General features: G+C 42.1%; 1 protein-coding gene across 1 annotated transcript; it reads left to right on the forward strand.

Moving 5' to 3' along the window:
• Positions 1-4,497: 4,497 nt before the first annotated feature.
• LOC311116400 (protein phosphatase 1 regulatory subunit 3C-B-like) lies at positions 4,498-19,473 on the forward strand (the record flags this gene model as incomplete). Its single annotated transcript, XM_084191493.1, has 4 exons — positions 4,498-5,641; positions 14,230-14,276; positions 14,542-14,627; positions 19,239-19,473. Coding segments are annotated over exons 1-4 (1,216 nt in total), but the record flags the coding sequence as incomplete, so codon positions are not given.
• Positions 19,474-19,505: the final 32 nt, after the last annotated feature.

Genomic DNA, 19,505 nt, shown 5'->3' on the forward strand with positions numbered 1-19,505 from the left:
GGTTACAGAACGCCGCGCTGAAATATATCCACCAATCATACAAAGGGGGTATGTTTAAGTGAGTCAGCTTTACCAACAGAAGCTGCGCTCCCTGCGCTGCATATTTCCAGTACTAGGGGGCGCGCACGTACAGTACAATATTTTCAGTGACTACGCAGTAGCCTGACACTTGATCTATTTTGATAAGAATTTTGGGGGGATGACGTTTGTCCTACAATGTAGCCTTACCTTGATATGTGAATTGCAAAATACTTTGGGTTAGGAATAATTATGTACTTCATTGTAGACCTACCAGCAATTGAGACTTGCTGACTATCACCGATTATTATTATTATTATTATTTTTTAGTCATTTAGCAGACGCTCTTATCCAGAGCGATTTACTGGAGCAATTAGGGTTAAAAGTGCCTTGCTCAAGGGCACATCGACAGATTTTTCACCTAGTCGGCTCGGGGATTAGAACCAGCAACCTTTCAGTTACTGGCACAACACTCTTAACCACTAAGCTACCTGCCGCCCCATTATAAAAATATAGTATATGGAGAAACAATTTCCAGTTGAATGGATTTCATGGCTGGACTTCTGTGGTGCCTGCTCGATGGATGAGAGACTGATTTTTGCAGACAGAGAAAAGAAAACAACATCAATTTCAACATCAATTTAGAATACCTTATCATGCAAAATGCTTGCACATGACAACTGACCAGGGACTATAGTTACATTAATGTCATGACAACAATGTTATTACTGTAGTAATTTAAGTGTTATAATAAACAGGTATAGAGCAACTTGGCCCTGTTTTTGTTCCAGTCCAAGTTATGGACTCTTATGATGTTGAATATGACCAAGTTGATTGTCTTGTACCAATCATGTTCTGCTCTCTTTAATTACATTATTGCATAGCCAACCTACTGAGCATTCCATGCATGTAGTCAGCACTCAAAATACACTGCTCAAAAAAATAAAGGGAACACTTAAACAACACAATGTAACTCCAAGTCAATCACACTTCTGTGAAATCAAACTGTCCACTTAGGAAGCAACACTGATTGACAATAAATTTCACATGCTGTTGTGCAAATGGAATAGACAACAGGTGGAAATTATAGGCAATTAGCAAGACACCCCCAATAAAGGACTGGTTTTGCAGGTGGTGACCACAGACCACTTCTCAGTTCCTATGCTTCCTGGCTGATGTTTTGGTCACTTTTGAATGCTGGCAGTGCTTTCACTCTAGTGGTAGCATGAGACGGAGTCTACAACCCACACAAGTGGCTCAGGTAGTGCAGCTCATCCAGGATGGCACATCAATGCGAGCTGTGGCAAGAAGGTTCGCTGTGTCTATCAGCGTAGTGTCCAGAGCATGGAGGCGCTACCAGGAGACAGGCCAGTACATCAGGAGACGTGGAGGAGGCCATAGGAGGACAACAACCCAGCAGCAGGACTGCTACCTCCGCCTTTGTGCAAGGAGGAGCACTGCCAGAGCCCTGCAAAATGACCTCCAGCAGGCCACAAATGTGCATGTGTCTGCTCAAACGGTCAGAAACAGACTCCATGAGGGTGGTATGAGGGCCCGACGTCCACAGGTGGGGGTTGTGCTTACAGCCCAACACCGTGCAGGACGTTTGGCATTTGTCAGAGAACACCAAGATTGGCAAATTCGCCACTGGCACCCTGTGCTCTTCACAGATGAAAGCAGGTTCACACTGAGCACATGTGACAGACGTGACAGAGTCTAGAGACGCGGTGGAGAACGTTATGCTGCCTGCAACATCCTCCAGCATGACCGGTTTGGCGGTGGGTCAGTCATGGTGTGGGGTGGCATTTCTTTGGGGGGCCGCACAGCCCTCCATGTGCTCGCCAGAGGTAGCCTGACTGCCATTAGGTACCGAGATGAGATCCTCAGACCCCTTGTGAGACCATATGCTGGTGCGGTTGGCCCTGGGTTCCTCCTAATGCAAGATAATGCTAGACCTCATGTGGCTGGAGTGTGTCAGCAGTTCCTGCAAGAGGAAGGCATTGATGCTATGGACTGGCCCGCCCGTTCCCCAGACCTGAATCCAATTGAGCACATCTGGGACATCATGTCTCGCTCCATCCACCAACGCCACGTTGCACCACAGACTGTCCAGGAGTTGGCAGATGCTTTAGTCCAGGTCTGGGAGGAGATCCCTCAGGAGACCATCCGCCACCTCATCAGGAGCATGCCCAGGCGTTGTCATCATTGGATCAGCCTGTAGTGTGGTTTTCCACTTTAATTTTGAGGGTGACTCCAAATCCAGACCTCCATGGGTTGATAAATTTGATTTCCATTGATCATTTTTGTGTGATTTTGTTGTCAGCACATTCAACTATGTAAAGAAAAAAGTATTTAATAAGATTATTTCATTCATTCAGATCTAGGATGTGTTCTTTTTGTGTTCCCTTTATTTTTTTGAGCAGTGTATAAAACTCCCACAGGCCTATTATTGTTGCCTGACGACTCACCCTGAATTGAATTCAGTTGCTCAGTTTGCCGGAGCAATGTGGATGGGTAGCCAGGCAACTATTATTGGATCACGACAGAGACAGAGAGGTGAATGGCAGCGTTACTTATGCCACCTAGTGGATCAGATGGAGTAATGATCCAAAACGAGGGACCACCAATCTATGGAGTCTGTGAATGAGAACCACACCATTAATTTACCATCAATAACAGAACACAAGACAGCATATTATTTTTTACAAGTAAGGTATAGGTCTACAATATGCTCGATTATCCATATAGCTCGATTATCCATACAAGCCTAGCTATGTTTATTTAGATTAAACATGTCTTACAACCTACACTCACCAGCCCTTTAATTAAGTACACCACCCCATTCATGAAAATGGTTAGGTCCTACAAACAGTGAGTCATGTGGCCATGGCTTGCTCTATAAAGCAGGCAGACAGGCATCGAGGCATTCAGTTACTGTTCAATTGAACGTTAGAATGAGTAAAACGAGTGACCTATGCGACTTTGAGCGTGGTATGATCGTCGGTACCAGGTGCGCCGGATCCAGTATCTCAGAAATGGCAGCCCTCCGGGGATTTTCACACACGACAGTGTCGAGGGTTTACTGAGAATTGTTTGACAAACAAAAAACATCCAGTCAGCGGAAGTCCTGTGGGCGAAAACAGCTTGTTGATGAAAGAGGTCGAAGGAGAATGGCAAGAATCATGCAAGCTAACAGATGGGCCACAAACAGACAAATAACGGCACAGTACAACAGTGGTGTGCAGAACGGCATCTTGGAATGCACAACTCATCGATCCTTGTCATGGATGGGCTATTGCAGAAGACGACCAGAAGAAGCGGCTACAGTGGGAACGCGATGACCACTGGACAAATCTCGGTTCCTGTTGGATCATGCTGATGGCAGAGTCAGGATTTGGCGTAAGCAGCATGAGTCCATGGACCCACCCTGCCTGGTGTTAACGGTACAGGCTGGTGGTGTAATGGTGTGGGGAATGGCACACGTTAGGTCCCTTGATACCAATTGAGGAATGCCCTGAAGAATTCAGGCTGTTCTGGAGGCAAAGAGGGGTCCAACTCAGAACTAGATGGGTGTACCTAATAAACTGGCCTTTAAGTGTATGTCCTATATGTGTAGGATCTTAATTGGCCCTATATTGTCACAGCAAAATAATCCTGCTGCAACAGGATTTGAACGTTTATCCATAATGTCGCTTGATCGGTGGTTAGGCTATTAGCTGGCCAAAAGTAGGCTACATGAAAATTGCAATACTGTTATAACCATGTGTTAGTATGGGTTTTCAGTGAATTTAAGTTAATCACAAAGCTCATCTGCATTTCAGGAAGATTCTCAGCAACAACAGATTGATCGAATTAAGATTCCTGTATATATGTCCTACATATTATATTGTAACTTATACCCTACAGTAGGCTATGTGCTTATTGCCCAATATTTAAATAAAACGATGTAATGGCAAATATGGCGATTTGATGAAGCATCACATTCTGATAAGCATTCCAAGAGCCCTTTAAATACACTGTAGCCCATTGTGACACAATATGACGTTACATAGTAAAAAAAGAACATGATGTGACATCATGGGAAGATTCCATTCACAGAAAGTAAAGGACTGAAATATCATCATACAACAAAAAAACATCCTGTGGTTCGATCAGAAGGGAAACCCTTCAGGTAATGTAAAGGAACTTAAAAACAAATTTAACATTGATGTACAATACTGTTGTAATTTGTTATGGCATATTACATAGCCCAATAATCAGAATAATACAAATATATATATATATATATATAGGACTGACCATAATAGCTTTTTGCACTGTATTAGGCGTGCTTTATTTCCGTCTAATAATATTTAGGAATAAAAAGCACGTTTCCAAACAGAGATTCGTCTATAGTGTAGTTTTGGAGGTGGGCGTGTACTGTCTGGGCAAACCAAAACAGAGGGTGGGGTCGCCAGTCCAGGGTTGTACCAACTTCAATAGCACATTTGGGGCAGGCAATACACAGCTAAAATTAGACGGTTATTCTTCTGGGAATAAGACCTAACTAAAGTTCCAGCTAAACAAGGAGGACTACCCTATACGAGCCACAAAAGTTGGTATTATAGAGACTCGCACTTGCTCCTCAGTTCTCCATTGGCGTCATGCTGTACAACACGTTCTGAAACTCAAAAGTGGCAGTTCTGTTCGTAACGCTGGGTAATCGCTGTACAAACCCGTACCACTGGATTCTATTGGATTCTATCCTCTGACTAGTGCTACTCACAGGCGAGAAAATGTCTTTTTTAACCATACCATCCCAGGAGGGGCTTTTCACCAAGGTGAAGAAAGAGGGGTCATCCGGAGAAGGACGGTGTTATGATGAAGGACAGTGTAATTCGGATGAAGAATACGAAGACAGCGAGGAGACAAACGTGCGTCTCATCCCCAGGTGCTCTCCTATCCCAAGGAAACGCGGACGGTCCATCTATGATGAGACCGCAGAGTATCTGAAAATCAAAGATGCAATTTCCAGCAGGAGAGTGTCGTTTGCCGATACAACAGGTAGAGACCTAACCGACGTGAAGGAATTCATCCAATTTGATTCGGATGATGAGGATAATGCCAGGTGGGAAGAAGAGGAGGCAAAATACCGAGCGAAAATCCGTGAACCGACCTACCGCGTAAACCCGGAGTGGACCATGCCCACTGCGGCTGCCCTTACTAAAGCAGTGCACATTAATAAAGTAGAGGTGGAGAGTGTGTCACCCATTGAAGACGAGGCCCTGGCGTTTACCGGGTTTATTCGAGTCCTTAATATTTCATTTATCAAAACTGTGTGCATTCGATCAACTATGGACAGCTGGAGCACCTACTTTGATTGTCCAGCAGATTATGTCCAGGGCGACGGTGAGACTGATAAATTTTCCTTCAAGCTCTCCTTCTGTCCACCGTATCTTCACCATGGGGCTCGCATTGAGTTTGTTGTCCGTTACGAAACTCCAGATGGCGATTACTGGGCGAACAACTCGCACATGAATTACGCGGTAACTCTTCTCGTGTCCTACGAAGACGATGTAGCACAAGATAGCCCGTTTGATATGCCAGACCTTACAAGTATCCTGAAAAGTGAAAGCAGTTACAGGTAAATTCCCTTGATCATCATCCAAACATCCTATCAATCTGATGAAGTCAAACAAAATAGACCTAGGCCTACTTACTGTAGGCTATGTACAGTAGGCCTATAGCAAACATGGAAATGAATAGAATATAAAATAATTGCGGAATAAGATATAGGTATACAAAATAATAGCAAGCCTATAATAATATGATAATACAATCTGCTATTACACTTTCACATGAATCACATTTGACAATAGTTTTGAGGGACTACTGTGGTGCTACTACAGTGATGAAAGTTGTCTAAGGGGTTGTGAGGAAGTCAGGGTGAAAGGTCTCAGGACCACTTCTAGGAACACTTGTTCTAGTGCACTGTAAAATTAGAAAGACTCAAAACACCATGATTGTGTAATGAAACCATGAAAAGTAGTGCATCTAACCTGAGAGCTGTTGTTTGGAGGGTGTTTGAATGTAAACCCACCAACATGTACTTAAAGAGATTCTCCGGTACTTTTGTATACTTTTTAGCCAGTAGGTCTGAAAGTAGTGCTCACGAGCCAAAAGTGGTCCCCGAAAATTGCATACCATGTCACATATGTGCAGATACAGTTGAAGTCGGAAGTTTACATACACTTAGGTTGGAGTCATTAAAACTCGTTTTTCAACCACTCCACACATTTCTTGTTAACAAACTATAGTTTTGGCAAGTCGGTTAGGACATCTACTTTGTGCATTTTTCCAACAATTGTTTACAGACAGATTATTTCACTTATAATTCACTGTATCACAATTCCAGTGGGTCAGAAGTTTACATACACTAAGTTGACTGTGCCTTTAAACAGCTTGGAAAATTCCAGAAAATTATGTCATGGCTTTAGAAGCTTCTGATAGGCTAATTTACATCATTTGAGTCAATTGGAGGTGTACCTGTGGATGTATTTCAAGGCCTACCTTCAAACCCAGTGCCTCTTTGCTTGACATCATGGGAAAATCAAAAGAAATCAGCCAAGACCTCAGAAAAAAAGTTGTAGACCTCCACAAGTCTCGTTCATCCTTGGGAGCAATTTCCAAATGCCTGAAGGTACCACATTCATCTGTACAAACAATAGTATGCAAGTATAAACACCATGGGACCACGCAGCCATCATACCGCTCAGGAAGGAGACGTGTTCTGTCTCCTAGAGATGAACGTACTTTGGTGCAAAAAGTGCAAATCAATCCCAGAACAACAGCAAAGGACTTTGTGAAGATGCTGGAGGAAACAGGTACAAAAGTATCTATATCCACAGTAAAACGAGTCCTATATCGACATAACCCGAAAGGCCACTCAGCAAGGAAGAAGCCACTGCTCCAAAAGGTTGAGAGCTTCAAGTTCCTTGGTGTCCACATCACCAACGAACTATCATGGTCCAAACACACCAAGACAGTCGTGAAGAGGGCACGACAAAGCCTATTCCCCCTCAGGAGACTAAAAAGATTTGGCATGGGTCCTCAGATCCTCAAAAAATTCTACAGCTGCACCATCGAGAGCATCCTGACTGGTTGCATCACCGCCTGGTATGGCAACTGCTTGGCCTCTGACCGCAAGGCACTACAGAGGGTAGTGCGTACGGCCCAGTACATCACTGGGGCAAAGCTCCCTGCCATCCAGGACCTCTATACCAGGCGGTGTCAGAGGAAGGCCCTCAAAATTGTCAAAGACTCCAGTCACCCTAGTCATAGACTGTTCTCTCTGCTACCGCACGGCAAGCGGTACCGGAGTGCCAAGTCTAGGTCCAAAAGACTTCTCAACAGCTTCTACCCCCAAGCCATAAGACTCCTGAACAGCTAATCATGGCTACCCGGACTATTTGCACTGCCCCCCCACCCCATCCTTTTTTACGCTGCTGCTACTCTGTTAAGTATTTATGCATAGTCACTTTAACTCTACCCACATGTACATATTACCTCAACTACCTCAACTAGCCGGTGCCCCCGCACATAGACTATGCAACGGTACCCCCCTGTATATATAGCCTCCCTACTGTCACTTTATTCTATTGTATATATAGCCTCCCTACTGTCACTTTATTTTTTACTTCTGCTCTTTTTTCTCAACACTTTTTTGTTGTTGTTTTATTCTTACTTTTTTGTTTAAAATAAATGCACTGTTGGTTAAGGGCTGTAAGTAAGCATTTCACTGTAATGTCTGCACCTGTTGTATTCGGCGCATGTGACCAATAAAATTTGATTTGATTTGATTTGATTTGAAAACAGCCATAAAAAAGCCAGACTATGGTTTGCAACTGCACATGGGGACAAAGATCTTACTTTTTGGAGAAATGTCCTCTGGTCAGATGAAACAAAAATAGAACTGTTTGGCCATAATGACCATCGTTATGTTTGGAGAAAAAAGGGGGTCGGCTTGCAAGCCGAAGAACACCATCCCAACCGTGAAGCACAGGGATGGCAGCATCATGCTGTGGGGGTGTTTTGCTGCAGGAGGGACTGGTGCACTTCACAAAATAGATGGCATCATGAGGAAGGAAAATTATGTGGATATATTGAAGCAATATCTCAAGACATCAGTCAGGAAGTTAAAGCTTGGTCGGAAATGGGTTTTCCAAATGGACAATGACCCCAAGCATACTTCCAAAGTTGTGGCAAAATGGCTTAAGGACAACAAAGTCAAGGTATTGGAGTGGCCATCACAAAGCCCTGACCTCCATCCTATAGAAACATTTGTGGGAAGGACTGAAAAAGCGTGTGCGAGCAAGGAGGCCTACAAACCTGACTCAGTTACACCAGCTCTGTCAGGAGGAATGGGCCAAAATTCACCCAACTTATTGTTGTGGAAGGCTACCCAAAACATTTGACCCAAGTTAAACAATTTAAAGGCAATGCTACCAAATACTAATTGAGTGTATGTAAACTTCTGACCCACTGGGAATGTGATAAAATAAATAAAAGCTGAAAGAAATCATTATCTCTACTATTATTCTGACATTTCACATTCTTAAAATAAAGTGGTGATCCTAACTGACCTAAAACAGGGAATAAAACTGAGTTTAAATGTATTTGGCTAAGGTGTATGTAAACTTCAGACTTCAACTGTATGTGCACCACATCATTGCTCTCTCGCTCACTCTGCTGTGTATGTATCTTGCTAGCTGTCACTGAAATGGCGAGCGGCTGAAGCTCATTGGCTACAACTACAATTGCTAGGGGGCTGGCGCACGTGAGGGAAAATATAGGGAAAATGGCGCAGAACAGCTTCCAAAAAAACCGTCACTTTCAAACTAGGGATTTCATGGCTAATTGAGGTAAGACAGTGATTCTGCTCATAGATTATGCATGTATGAACTACACATTGACACATCCAGCCCAAAGCGGGAGGTTGAAAAAATATTTACTAATAATTAATTCAAGTCATTTAAATGATTTGTTAATATAATTTTACCAATTAAAATAAATAAATAACTTAATATCTTTCTCAAAATGTAAGTATATTTATTTATGAGGATAAACAAAGATAGAGAACATTTAGTGATTTAAATAATTAGAAGTCTGGTTTTTATCTCCTTGCACTTCCTATCTTGCCAAGTGCCTCTGTTTTTAGAGGATTGTGGGTAATTCACATTTTTACACAATGTTGTATGCACGTTTTAAGAAAGAAAAGTATACTTCTATATTAGTATTAAGCAGCTTGTTGTGTCATGAGGTGTAATGGATGATTAACGGAAATCAAAACCATTAGGCAAAATGACGATCAATAATGAGATGGCCCATTCCCTCTTTTCCAATTTCTGATGGTAAAGTAAAATACAGTATCCTGCAATGCTTGTTTTAAAACCTCCAGCTACTGCTGGTGAATTGAGCACTGTGATCAACAATGCCTGTCAAAATGGGTTAAACTGGCAAATGATCAGATACCTTCTTCGGGAGTATTTTAATTGATGTATGTATCTAATTCTGCACTAGACAGGATTCGAAACACCATAATAGTGTTTTGACGCTTTAGAGAGAGGAATCGACACCAAAAGAGAAGGGATCTAATTCTGCACTAAACAGAAATTGAAATACCAACATAGTGTTTTCAACATTTTCTGGTAGCACTCCCAGTCCCTGGCAAGGTGTTGCACAACACTTGATGATGTGTTTCAATATATCTGCAAAGTTAAAGGGATACTTCTGGATTTTGACAATGAAGCCCTTCATCTACAGTACTTCCCCAGAGTTAGATGAACTCATGGATACCATTTTTATGTCTCTGTATCCAGTATGAAGGAAGTTAGAGGTAGTTTGCGAGCCAATGCTAACTAGTAGTAGACGCATTGACTGGAAGTCTATGGTATCTACTAGCATGCTAGCAGTTACCATAGACTTCCAGTCATTGTGCTAATACTAGGTAGCAATTGCGCTAACGCTAGTTAGCAACTTATTTCAAACTGCACGCAGAGACAAAAATGGTATCCACAAGCTCATCTGACTGTGGGGAAGTAGATAAAGGGCTTCATTGCCAAAATCCTGAAGTATCCCTTTAAGGTTTGGTCTCCTTTGAGTGAGTGGCTGCTCAGTTGCCACTAGTTTTGGTGTTACAAAGCACTTAATTTTAACAGTGTGGTTGGTTGCAGACAGTGCCTCACGTTGCTATATAATAGGCCTACCCACCCATTGTAGTTACGCAAAATCAGATTTGGTTTGCATCAGTGGTTTATGTGGGACAATCTCATAATATTTCAGCCAGGTTATATGTTGTGACCCAGTCTCCAGTACATTGAAGGGGGGCGGAGATGAGATGGCAGACACATGCACACACACCCTCTCAGAATGCCAGCAATCCAGGGGTGTGTGAGCTGTGAGGGGGATCGAAATAGCGTGTACAAGGCAGGTGTCACTTTCAGCCCCGCCGTTCTCGGACACTTACCCCTGACCTTTCAATGGAAAACCACAGTTGACATCAGCCCAATCTGGTTTCAATGAAAAAGGTCATCTCTGAGGCTCCACCTGACTCCTCCCCTTATTGCTCCTTTTGGCCTTATTCCTCTAAAATCAATCTGATCGTCTGCAGGGCTCTCCTTTTCATTGACAGGATAATATTGCAAAATATATGTTATTTAAACCATCGAATTTCAGTGTAGGCTGACAGATAGGCTAGATGGATAGATAGGAAGTGTCCTTCTCTCATAAATGACCAATTGTCTAATTCACACCTCTATTCTTAAAATGATGGTTGCTGCCCTCGTATTTGGCAGTAAATTGTGCATCACAGTGTATGCATCAACTGCCACCTTGTGATCAATGGAAACCATCACACCATCATTATACCCCAAGGCATTATATAAAAACCTCAGTGTATCTAGATTTCTGTAGTTTTCCACTGCCTCTCAACACTTGGCATCTGTCTGCAATGGCGGTTCGCAATTCAATCAATCAATCAAATGTATTTATAAAGCCCTTTTCACATCAGCAGATGTCACAAAGTGCTATACAGAAACCCAGCCTAAAACCCCAAACAGCAAGCAATGCAGATGTAGAAGCACGGTGGCTAGGAAAAACTCCCTAGAAAGGCAGAAACATAGGAAGAAACCTAGAGAGGATCCAGGCTCTGAGGGGTGGCCAGTCCCCTTCTGGCTGTGTCGGGTGGAGATTATAACAATTGAGAAGGATGGGAACATAGGTTACTGAGTTATTGTTGGGCATCTCACACTCACAAGCGTGGAACACATGATGAAACTTGTGATCCTGCGTGTGAGTAGTCAGGGGGTTTGGGGGTCACCTCCCCCTGAAAACCCTTAAAAAGACTGGACTCCTGGGATATAGGATATAGATCGATCCAGTCACGTGGGTCTTCATTACACTACTGTATGCAGCCCTGAGAGGAGAAAAGCTGGGATAAAGAAGTGGGGTGGTGGGGGGCATGGAAAAAACCCTATTAATAAATGGGTTCTGTAGTTAACTGAACTCTGAAACCTTTTGAGTGAAAGCTGCCATCCTATGTGGGATGTTAGGGAAGTAAGTAAGTAGCCTTGTCTGAGCTATATAGGGCAGGATTATATCTCCTATTTCTGTAGCTTTAGGCTGCTTGATGTACAAGTACACCCTAGTCGTAAAGAGAATCTCCAAAAGAGCTTGCTTTATCAAACTCATTAGGCCACGGCATCAGCTACCGATACACTTGTGGCTGTTATTTTCCACTGTTAGATGTGGTATCTTATATCACTACCCCCTGACACTGGAAACCCTTGCCAATCTCAGGTTCTCTGCCAATGGCTCTAACTTGATTTTGACTAGATGGGATGCAGCTAATGTCAGAAGTGACTTTTCGTAGCAGGTTAGGAGAACTTACGCAGCAGGTTTGGAGAATTAGGCTAAGGTTAAGAAAAGAGTTAGGGTTAACTAAAATGCTAAAATTCTCCCAGAAGCGACTTGAACAAGCAACTTTTGATGTCACTTTGACATTAACTGCATCCCTTCTAGCCACGACCCTCTAACTCATGTCAAACTCATTCCACGGAGGGCCGAGTGTCTGCGAGTTTTTGCTCCACCTTCGTACTTGATTGATCAATTAAGGTCACTAATTAGTAAGGAACTCCCCTCACCTGGTTGTCTAGGTGTAACACCCCTGCTCTAACTCTTCAGAGAAATGACGAGTGAATGGAAGGTAAAGGGAAAACGCAAAGATCAGGAGGAAGGCGTATCCACTTGCATTTCCAAGAGTGATCATGAGGTTTATGTCTTGTGCTATAGTATAAGATTATCGTGGCTTCCATCTTGTAGGCTATTACTCAACACAGTGACCAACACTCCACCAACGTGTGAGATGTGACAGTAAGGCTCTGTGAGTCATGCTTTGTGTAGGCCTATAGTGCATTTGGAAAGTATTCAGACCCCTTGACTTTTTCCACATTTTGTTATGTTTTCCTCATCAATCTACACACAATACCCCATAATGACAAAGCAAAAACAGGTTTTTAGACATTTTTGCTAATTTATTAAAAATAAAAAACGGAAATATCACATTTACATAAGTATTCAGACCTTTTACTCAGTACTTTGTTGAAGCACCTTTGGCAGCGATTACAGCCTCGAGTCTTCTTGGGTATGATGTTACAAACTTGGCACACCTGTATTTGGGGATTTTCTCCCATTCTTCTCTGCAGATCCTCTCAAGCTCTGTCTGGTTGGATGGGGAGCGTCACTGCACAGCTATTTTCAGGTCTCTCCAGAGATGTTCGATCGGGTTCAAGTCCGGGCTCTGGCTGGGCCACTCAAGGACATTGAGAGACTTGTCCCAAAGCCACTCCTGCATTGTCTTGGCTGTGTGCTTAGGGTCGTTGTCCTGTTGGAAGGTGAACCTTCGACCCAGTCTGAGGTCCTGAGCACTCTGGAGCAGGTTTTCATCAAGGATCTCTCTGTACTTTGCTCCGTTCATCTTTCCCTCGATCCTGACTAGTCTCCCAGTCCCTGCTGCTGAAAAACATCCCCACAGCATGATGCTGCCACCACCATGCTTCACCGTAGGGATGGTGCCAGGTTTCCTCCAGACGTGACGCTTGCCATTCAGGCCAGAGAGTTCAATCTTGGTTTCATCAGACCAGAGAATCTTGTTTCTCATGGATTGAGAGTCCTTTAAGTGCCTTTTGGCAAACTCCAAGCAGGCTGTCATGTGCCTTTTACTGAGGAGTGGCTTCCGTCTAGCCACTCTACCATAAAGGCCTGATTGGTGGAGTGCTGCAGAGATGGTTGTCCTTCTGGAAGGTTCTCCCATCTCCACAGAGGAACTCTGGAGCGCTGTCAGAGTGACCATCGGGTTCTTGGTCACCTCCCTGACCAAGGCCCTTCTCCCCCGATTGCTCAATTTGGCCGGGCAGCCAGCTCTAGGTAGAGTCTTGGTGATTCCAATCTTCTTCCATTTAAGAATGATGGAGGCCACTGTGTTCTTGGGGACCTTCAATGCTGCAGACATTTTTTCGTACACTTCCCCAGATATGTGCCTCAATACAATCCTGTCTCGGCGCTCTACGGATAATTCCTTTGACCTCATGGCTTGGTTTTTGCTCTGACATACACTGTCAACTGTGAGACCTTATATAGACAGGTGTCTGCCTTTCCAAATCATGTCCAATCAATTGAATGTACCACAGGTGGACTCCAATCAAGTTGTAGAAACATCTCAAGGATGATAAGTTTAGTTTTAAACTAATATTTAAAACTCCTTGCACACAGAACACCCAGCTGGTGACGGTGATAACGGAGTAGAACAATACTTCTCAATTTCGAGTCTCATAGCAAAGTGTCTGAATACTTATGTAAATAAGGTATTTCTGTTTTTTATTTTTAATACATTTGTAAAAATGTCTAAAAACCTGTTTATGGGGTATTGTGTGTAGATTGATGAGAAAAAATAAATAATTTAATCCATTTTAGAATAAGGCTGTAACGTAACAAAATGTAGAAAAGGGGAAGGGGTCTGAATACTTTCTGAATGCACTGTATGTCTTGTGTTCTACAAAACACTAACATAAGATCATGCTGATCAAATGTATATTTACATTTATCTTTACAATAAGATCATGAGTGTCTTCATTGCAGTGCCATTGGTTAACAGTCATGTTATATCTTTGCTTTCAGTATGGAGGATTCTGACTACTTTGCACAGTTCCCAGAGAAGGGTGAAGGTAAAGCAGGACTGCTGCATATGAGTATCACACAGAGTTATTACAAAGTTGTAAAAGGATGAAACATAAAAGCGAGTAAGGAGACATTTTTAGATCCTTATATTCACTTTTTCAATCATACCAGGCGACCTCTCAGGCCAGTCCAATACATCCAATGTATGTTAATAGAGTTTTTTAGAGTTAATAGAGTTTTACATGAAACACAGTAAGTGTATATTTAGAATAATGGGTCGGTGTGATTGACTTTTGACCTTTGTTTTTGAAGATGAACTGGTGACTAAGCCAGTGCCAGATATGGTGAAGCCCAGTCCTGAGTGCCCAGTCATTCTTCAACCAGAGCTTGACTTAGAGGTAAGGGTGGAATAACTCATCAGTATTTCTTACCAGTTATCTTTGAACTTGTATATATTTATACTACATTCTCTATGTTGTACATTTCATCCTGATCCATTTAGGGATGACACACTCTCGGTTGTAAAAGTGTAGAGGAGCACTAACTGTACAGTTAAAGGAATGCCATTGGATATGCACATCTTAGGCCTCCTACGTGTTTGGAACAGTTTGTCATCGTGAGGATGAGGATATAGTGGGGCACACACCATCAAAGGCATTGTTGTGATAACGTTAGTACAATGTTGCTACTAGTATAATAACAGGGTTACCGTACAGTTACAGCAACTTAATATGAAGTGTAAACCGGTAGATACAGTATAACGGAACTGCAGAAATGATTTGTAAGAATGGTCATAAACATGTGCATGCCTATTTCATCAGCTAATTGAATGGAATGGCAATATGGGTATGAATGAATGTGGCACATAGCTAGCAGAGCCATAGATGTATGAATATATAGTTAATGCCTTCCCCTCAGCAGAAATGAAATCATAAACTTCACTGCAATTTTCATGCATATAATCTCATGCATGTTTAGCTATCCTGGAGTGTGTTGGTTCATGTTACAGTTGAAAGTTCCAGGTTAAATAACTAGGCCTATGTTATTTTATAAAATGATGGCTGAATCCTAACTTGAGAGCTGTACTTCCAACTAAAACTTTCACATAAATCTCCCATTGACATCAATGCATGAAAGTGCAAGTTCATTAGATCTTAGGTTTCAGCCAATATTGGATTTATCATTCATTAGGGCATAACATTATTATATTCGAATAGTTCTTAATTTTGCATGCGAAAACAAGTAGTGGAAAATATGTTCTGTTACTAAATATGGGCGAATTGACTAAAAAAGTTCATTTCAAACTCTAATATATTTTTTTCTCCAATGACAATTAATTTCACAGCTCATTGAAGCTTCAGCCACAACTTAGGTAATGTGCACGCTGATGGCCACAAACTGCATGAGCTGTTTTCGCTACTTGTATCATTTGTCTTTCAGTTCTTATTAGGGTTGAATGGTGGGAACCCGGTTACCGAGATTTACCGGAATTTACCACTCAAAACCACTCCCTTTTTGCAGGATAAATAACTGGGATAAATAACTGTGAGAAACCGGTAAATTATAAGAAAGTATTTATAGGAACAGCATAGCGTGAAATGGAACTGTTAAATTACAGTGGGGAGAACAAGTATTTGATACACTGACGATTTTGCAGGTTTTCCTACTTACAAAGCATGTAGAGGTCTGTCATTGTTATCATAGGTACACTTCAACTGTGAGAGACGGAATCTAAAACAAAAATCCAGAAAATCACATTGTTGATCTTTAAGTAATTATCTTTAAGTAATTAATTTGCATTTTATTGCATGACATAAGTATTTGATACATCAGAAAAGCAGAACTTAATATTTGGAACAGAAACCTTTGTTTGCAATTACAGAGATCATACGTTTCCTGTAGGTCTTGACCAGGTTTGCACACACTGCAGCAGGGATTTTGGCCCACTCCTCCATACAGACCTTCTCCAGATCCTTCAGGTTTCGGGGCTGTCGCTGGGCAATACGGACTTTCAGCTCCCTCCAAAGATTTTGTATTGGGTTCAGGTCTGGAGACTGGCTAGGCCACTCCAGGACTTTGAGATGCTTCTTACGGAGCCACTCCTTAGTTGCCCTGGCTGTGTGTTTCGGGTTGTTGTCATGCTGGAAGACCCAGCCACGACCCATCTTCAATGCTCTTACTGAGGGAAGGAGGTTGTTGGCCAAGATCTCGTGATACATGACCCCATCCATCCTCCCCTCAATACGGTGCAGTCGTGTCCTGTCCCCTTTGCAGAAAAGCATCCCCAAAGAATGAGGTTTCCACCTCCATGCTTCACGGTTGGGATGGTGTTCTTGGGGTTGTACTCATCCTTCTTCTTCCTCCAAACACGGCGAGTGGAGTTTAGACCACAAAGCTCTATTTTTGTCTCATCAGACCACATGACCTTCTCCCATTCCTCCTCTGGATCATCCAGATGGTCATTGGCAAACTTCAGACGGGCCTGGACATGCGCTGGCTTGAGTAGAGGGACCTTGCGTGCGCTGCAGGATTTTAATCCATGACGGCGTAGTGTGTTACTAATGGTTTTCTTTGAGACTGTGGTCCCAGCTCTCTTCAGGTCATTGACCAGGTCCTGCCGTGTAGTTCTGGGCTGATCCCTCACCTTCCTCATGATCATTGATGCCCCACGAGGTGAGATCTTGCATGGAGCCCCAGACCGAGGGTGATTGACCGTCATCTTGAACTTCTTCCATTTTCTAATAATTGTGCCAACAGTTGTTGCCTTCTCACCAAGCTGCTTGCCTATTGACCTGTAGCCCATCCCAGCCTTGTGCAGGTCTACAATTGTATCCCTGATGTCCTTACACAGCTCTCTGGTCTTGGCCATTGTGGAGAGGTTGGAGTCTGTTTGATTGAGTGTGTGGACAGGTCTTTTATACAGGTAACGAGTTCAAACAGGTGCAGTTAATACAGGTAATGAGTGGAGAACAGGAGGGCTTCTTAAAGACAAACTAACAGGTCTGTAAGAGCCGGAATTCTTACTGGTTGGTAGATGATCAAATACTTATGTCATGCAATAAAATGCAAATTAATTACTTAAAAATCATACAATGTGATTTTCTGGATTTTTGTTTTAGATTATGTCTCTCACAGTTGAAGTGTACCTATGATAAAAATTACAGACCTCTACAAGTAGGAAAACCTGCAAAATCGGCAGTGTATCAAATACTTGTTCTCCCCACTGTATGTGTCAGCCTACTAATTATACAAATAGGCCCTATTATATTTCAAAATTAAAATCAAATTCGCTAGTCTATACTTGTAACTTTGTATGCCGCATGTGCTGCACCAGAATCGCATGTTCTTTTCTGCTTTATCATGGTTTGAACAATGTGCGTAATTCCAGTCCATATAATACAGTATAATACAGTACAGTAATACAGTTCACACTCAAAAAGACTAGCCTACTGGAACTAGTTTCTTTATTTACCCAAGAGAGCATATAGCTAGCTATATCTATGGGTTTTTCTGTTGTGCGTAATGTGCAATAGCCTATATCATATACAGTATGTATTGAATAATGGCACAATCATTTGGGCATTTTTGGGCTTGGGCTCATTAAAGGTTGTTAATATAGGGCTCATAAAATGTATTTAATATATGGCTCATCAGGGTCAGATAGCATCAGGTTTGAATTTTCATGCTGGTCAAAGCTCTAATCAAATCCAGACATATTTATATGCTTTAAAATGCTTTTAATTACACTTCCGGATTTGGCGGGAAATACTGGGTTACCTGGGAGAAAAGTGATTTATTCTCGGGATGGAACATTTGTAAAATACCGGGAAAATATTCAACCCTAGTTCTTATTCACCATGTGTGCATGATTTTGCATCGGAGTTTGAGCGTTTCATCATTAACCACCTATTTCTCAAGACTGTAGTTTTAAAATAACACAAATGTCTCAGTCATGACAGACGATCTTCCTGTAGCAGTAGCCATTCTATTGTAGTATAACAGTAGCCTACCAGTGGAGGCTGCTGAGGGGAGGACGGCTGATAATAATGGCTGGAATAGAGTTGATGGAATGGTATCAAACACAGTTTTCATGTGTTTGATACCATTCCATTCACTCCATTCCAGCCAGAACACTCCGTTCCAGCCCTCAGCAGCCTCCACTGTAGCCTACATACAATACATTTACTGATATTCTTCTAAAGAATATAAATCTAAGGGTATCATGCCTTAGTAATTTGAATTAACAAATTATCCATCTACTTGGTATGGATGTTTCAATGAGTGTCATGTGAGCGTTTACTTAATCTAAAACATATGGTTTTATCTATACCGTCTGTATATGTGTGTGCGTGTTTCTTTAGAAGCCATTTATTTAATGTTTCATCCTTGTCATCCACTGTCCTCCTAATGAACAATTGCCATATTTTAATGTCTTGAAGATCATTAATAGTGTTTGGGGGGAGGGGGAAGGGGGAAGGGGGAGAGAGTTGCTCAGTCTTCCATTGAGGGTAAGTGTAATTGATAATTTTGTGCCATTTATTTTGGGTGAACAGATAGTATTTATTTTGGATGGACTTATTTGCTTTGGATTTCAGAATAACACATAATTATGTTGGATTTTAGATTGATAGATAATTATTTTGGATGTTGATTGCTGTCAGTATATTTTGTCTCCTACATAAATGCATGGGTCATGTAAACATAAATCTGACCTTTTATGATATGTCCTCCACAATGTTTTATAACATCAGCATAGATTCCAAACTTTCAGTATGCATTGAGTTGCTTTTTCTCTGTGGTGATATTAGTGTGCAACACAATTCGTGACTAGTCCCTGTGCCTCAAAGCTAGCCTGGTACCAGATCTACAGTATTTGTGCTGTATATCTAACTCCTAGGTTCTTTGTCATGTCAAACAATGACCTTAGGAGTTGGCTGCACAGCACAAACAGATCTGGGAGCTCCCATGGCCGTCACTGTAATTTCTTTATTTTTGTGTTATTCATACAGACTGCCGATGACATAACCAGTTCTCCTCTCCCAGCCAACCTAGACCTTCCATTAGCAGATGGAACACTGTCCAGTGCCACTGTATCCATGGGTAAACAATCACCTCATGTGTCTTCCACATCCACAACACAAGCCAATGAAGTGTTATCCATACCTGTAGCATCCGAAGCCAACCAACTGACAACTGAACCAGAGCCTTCACGGGAACTGGACTGTGAATTACTAAAACTGGATTGTAAATATCGAAACTGGACTTTGAATTAAAAG

This window comes from Coregonus lavaretus (assembly GCF_964263955.1).
Source record: "Coregonus lavaretus genome assembly, contig: HAP1_SCAFFOLD_5482, whole genome shotgun sequence".
In the NCBI taxonomy this organism is placed as follows: Eukaryota; Metazoa; Chordata; class Actinopteri; order Salmoniformes; family Salmonidae; genus Coregonus; species Coregonus lavaretus.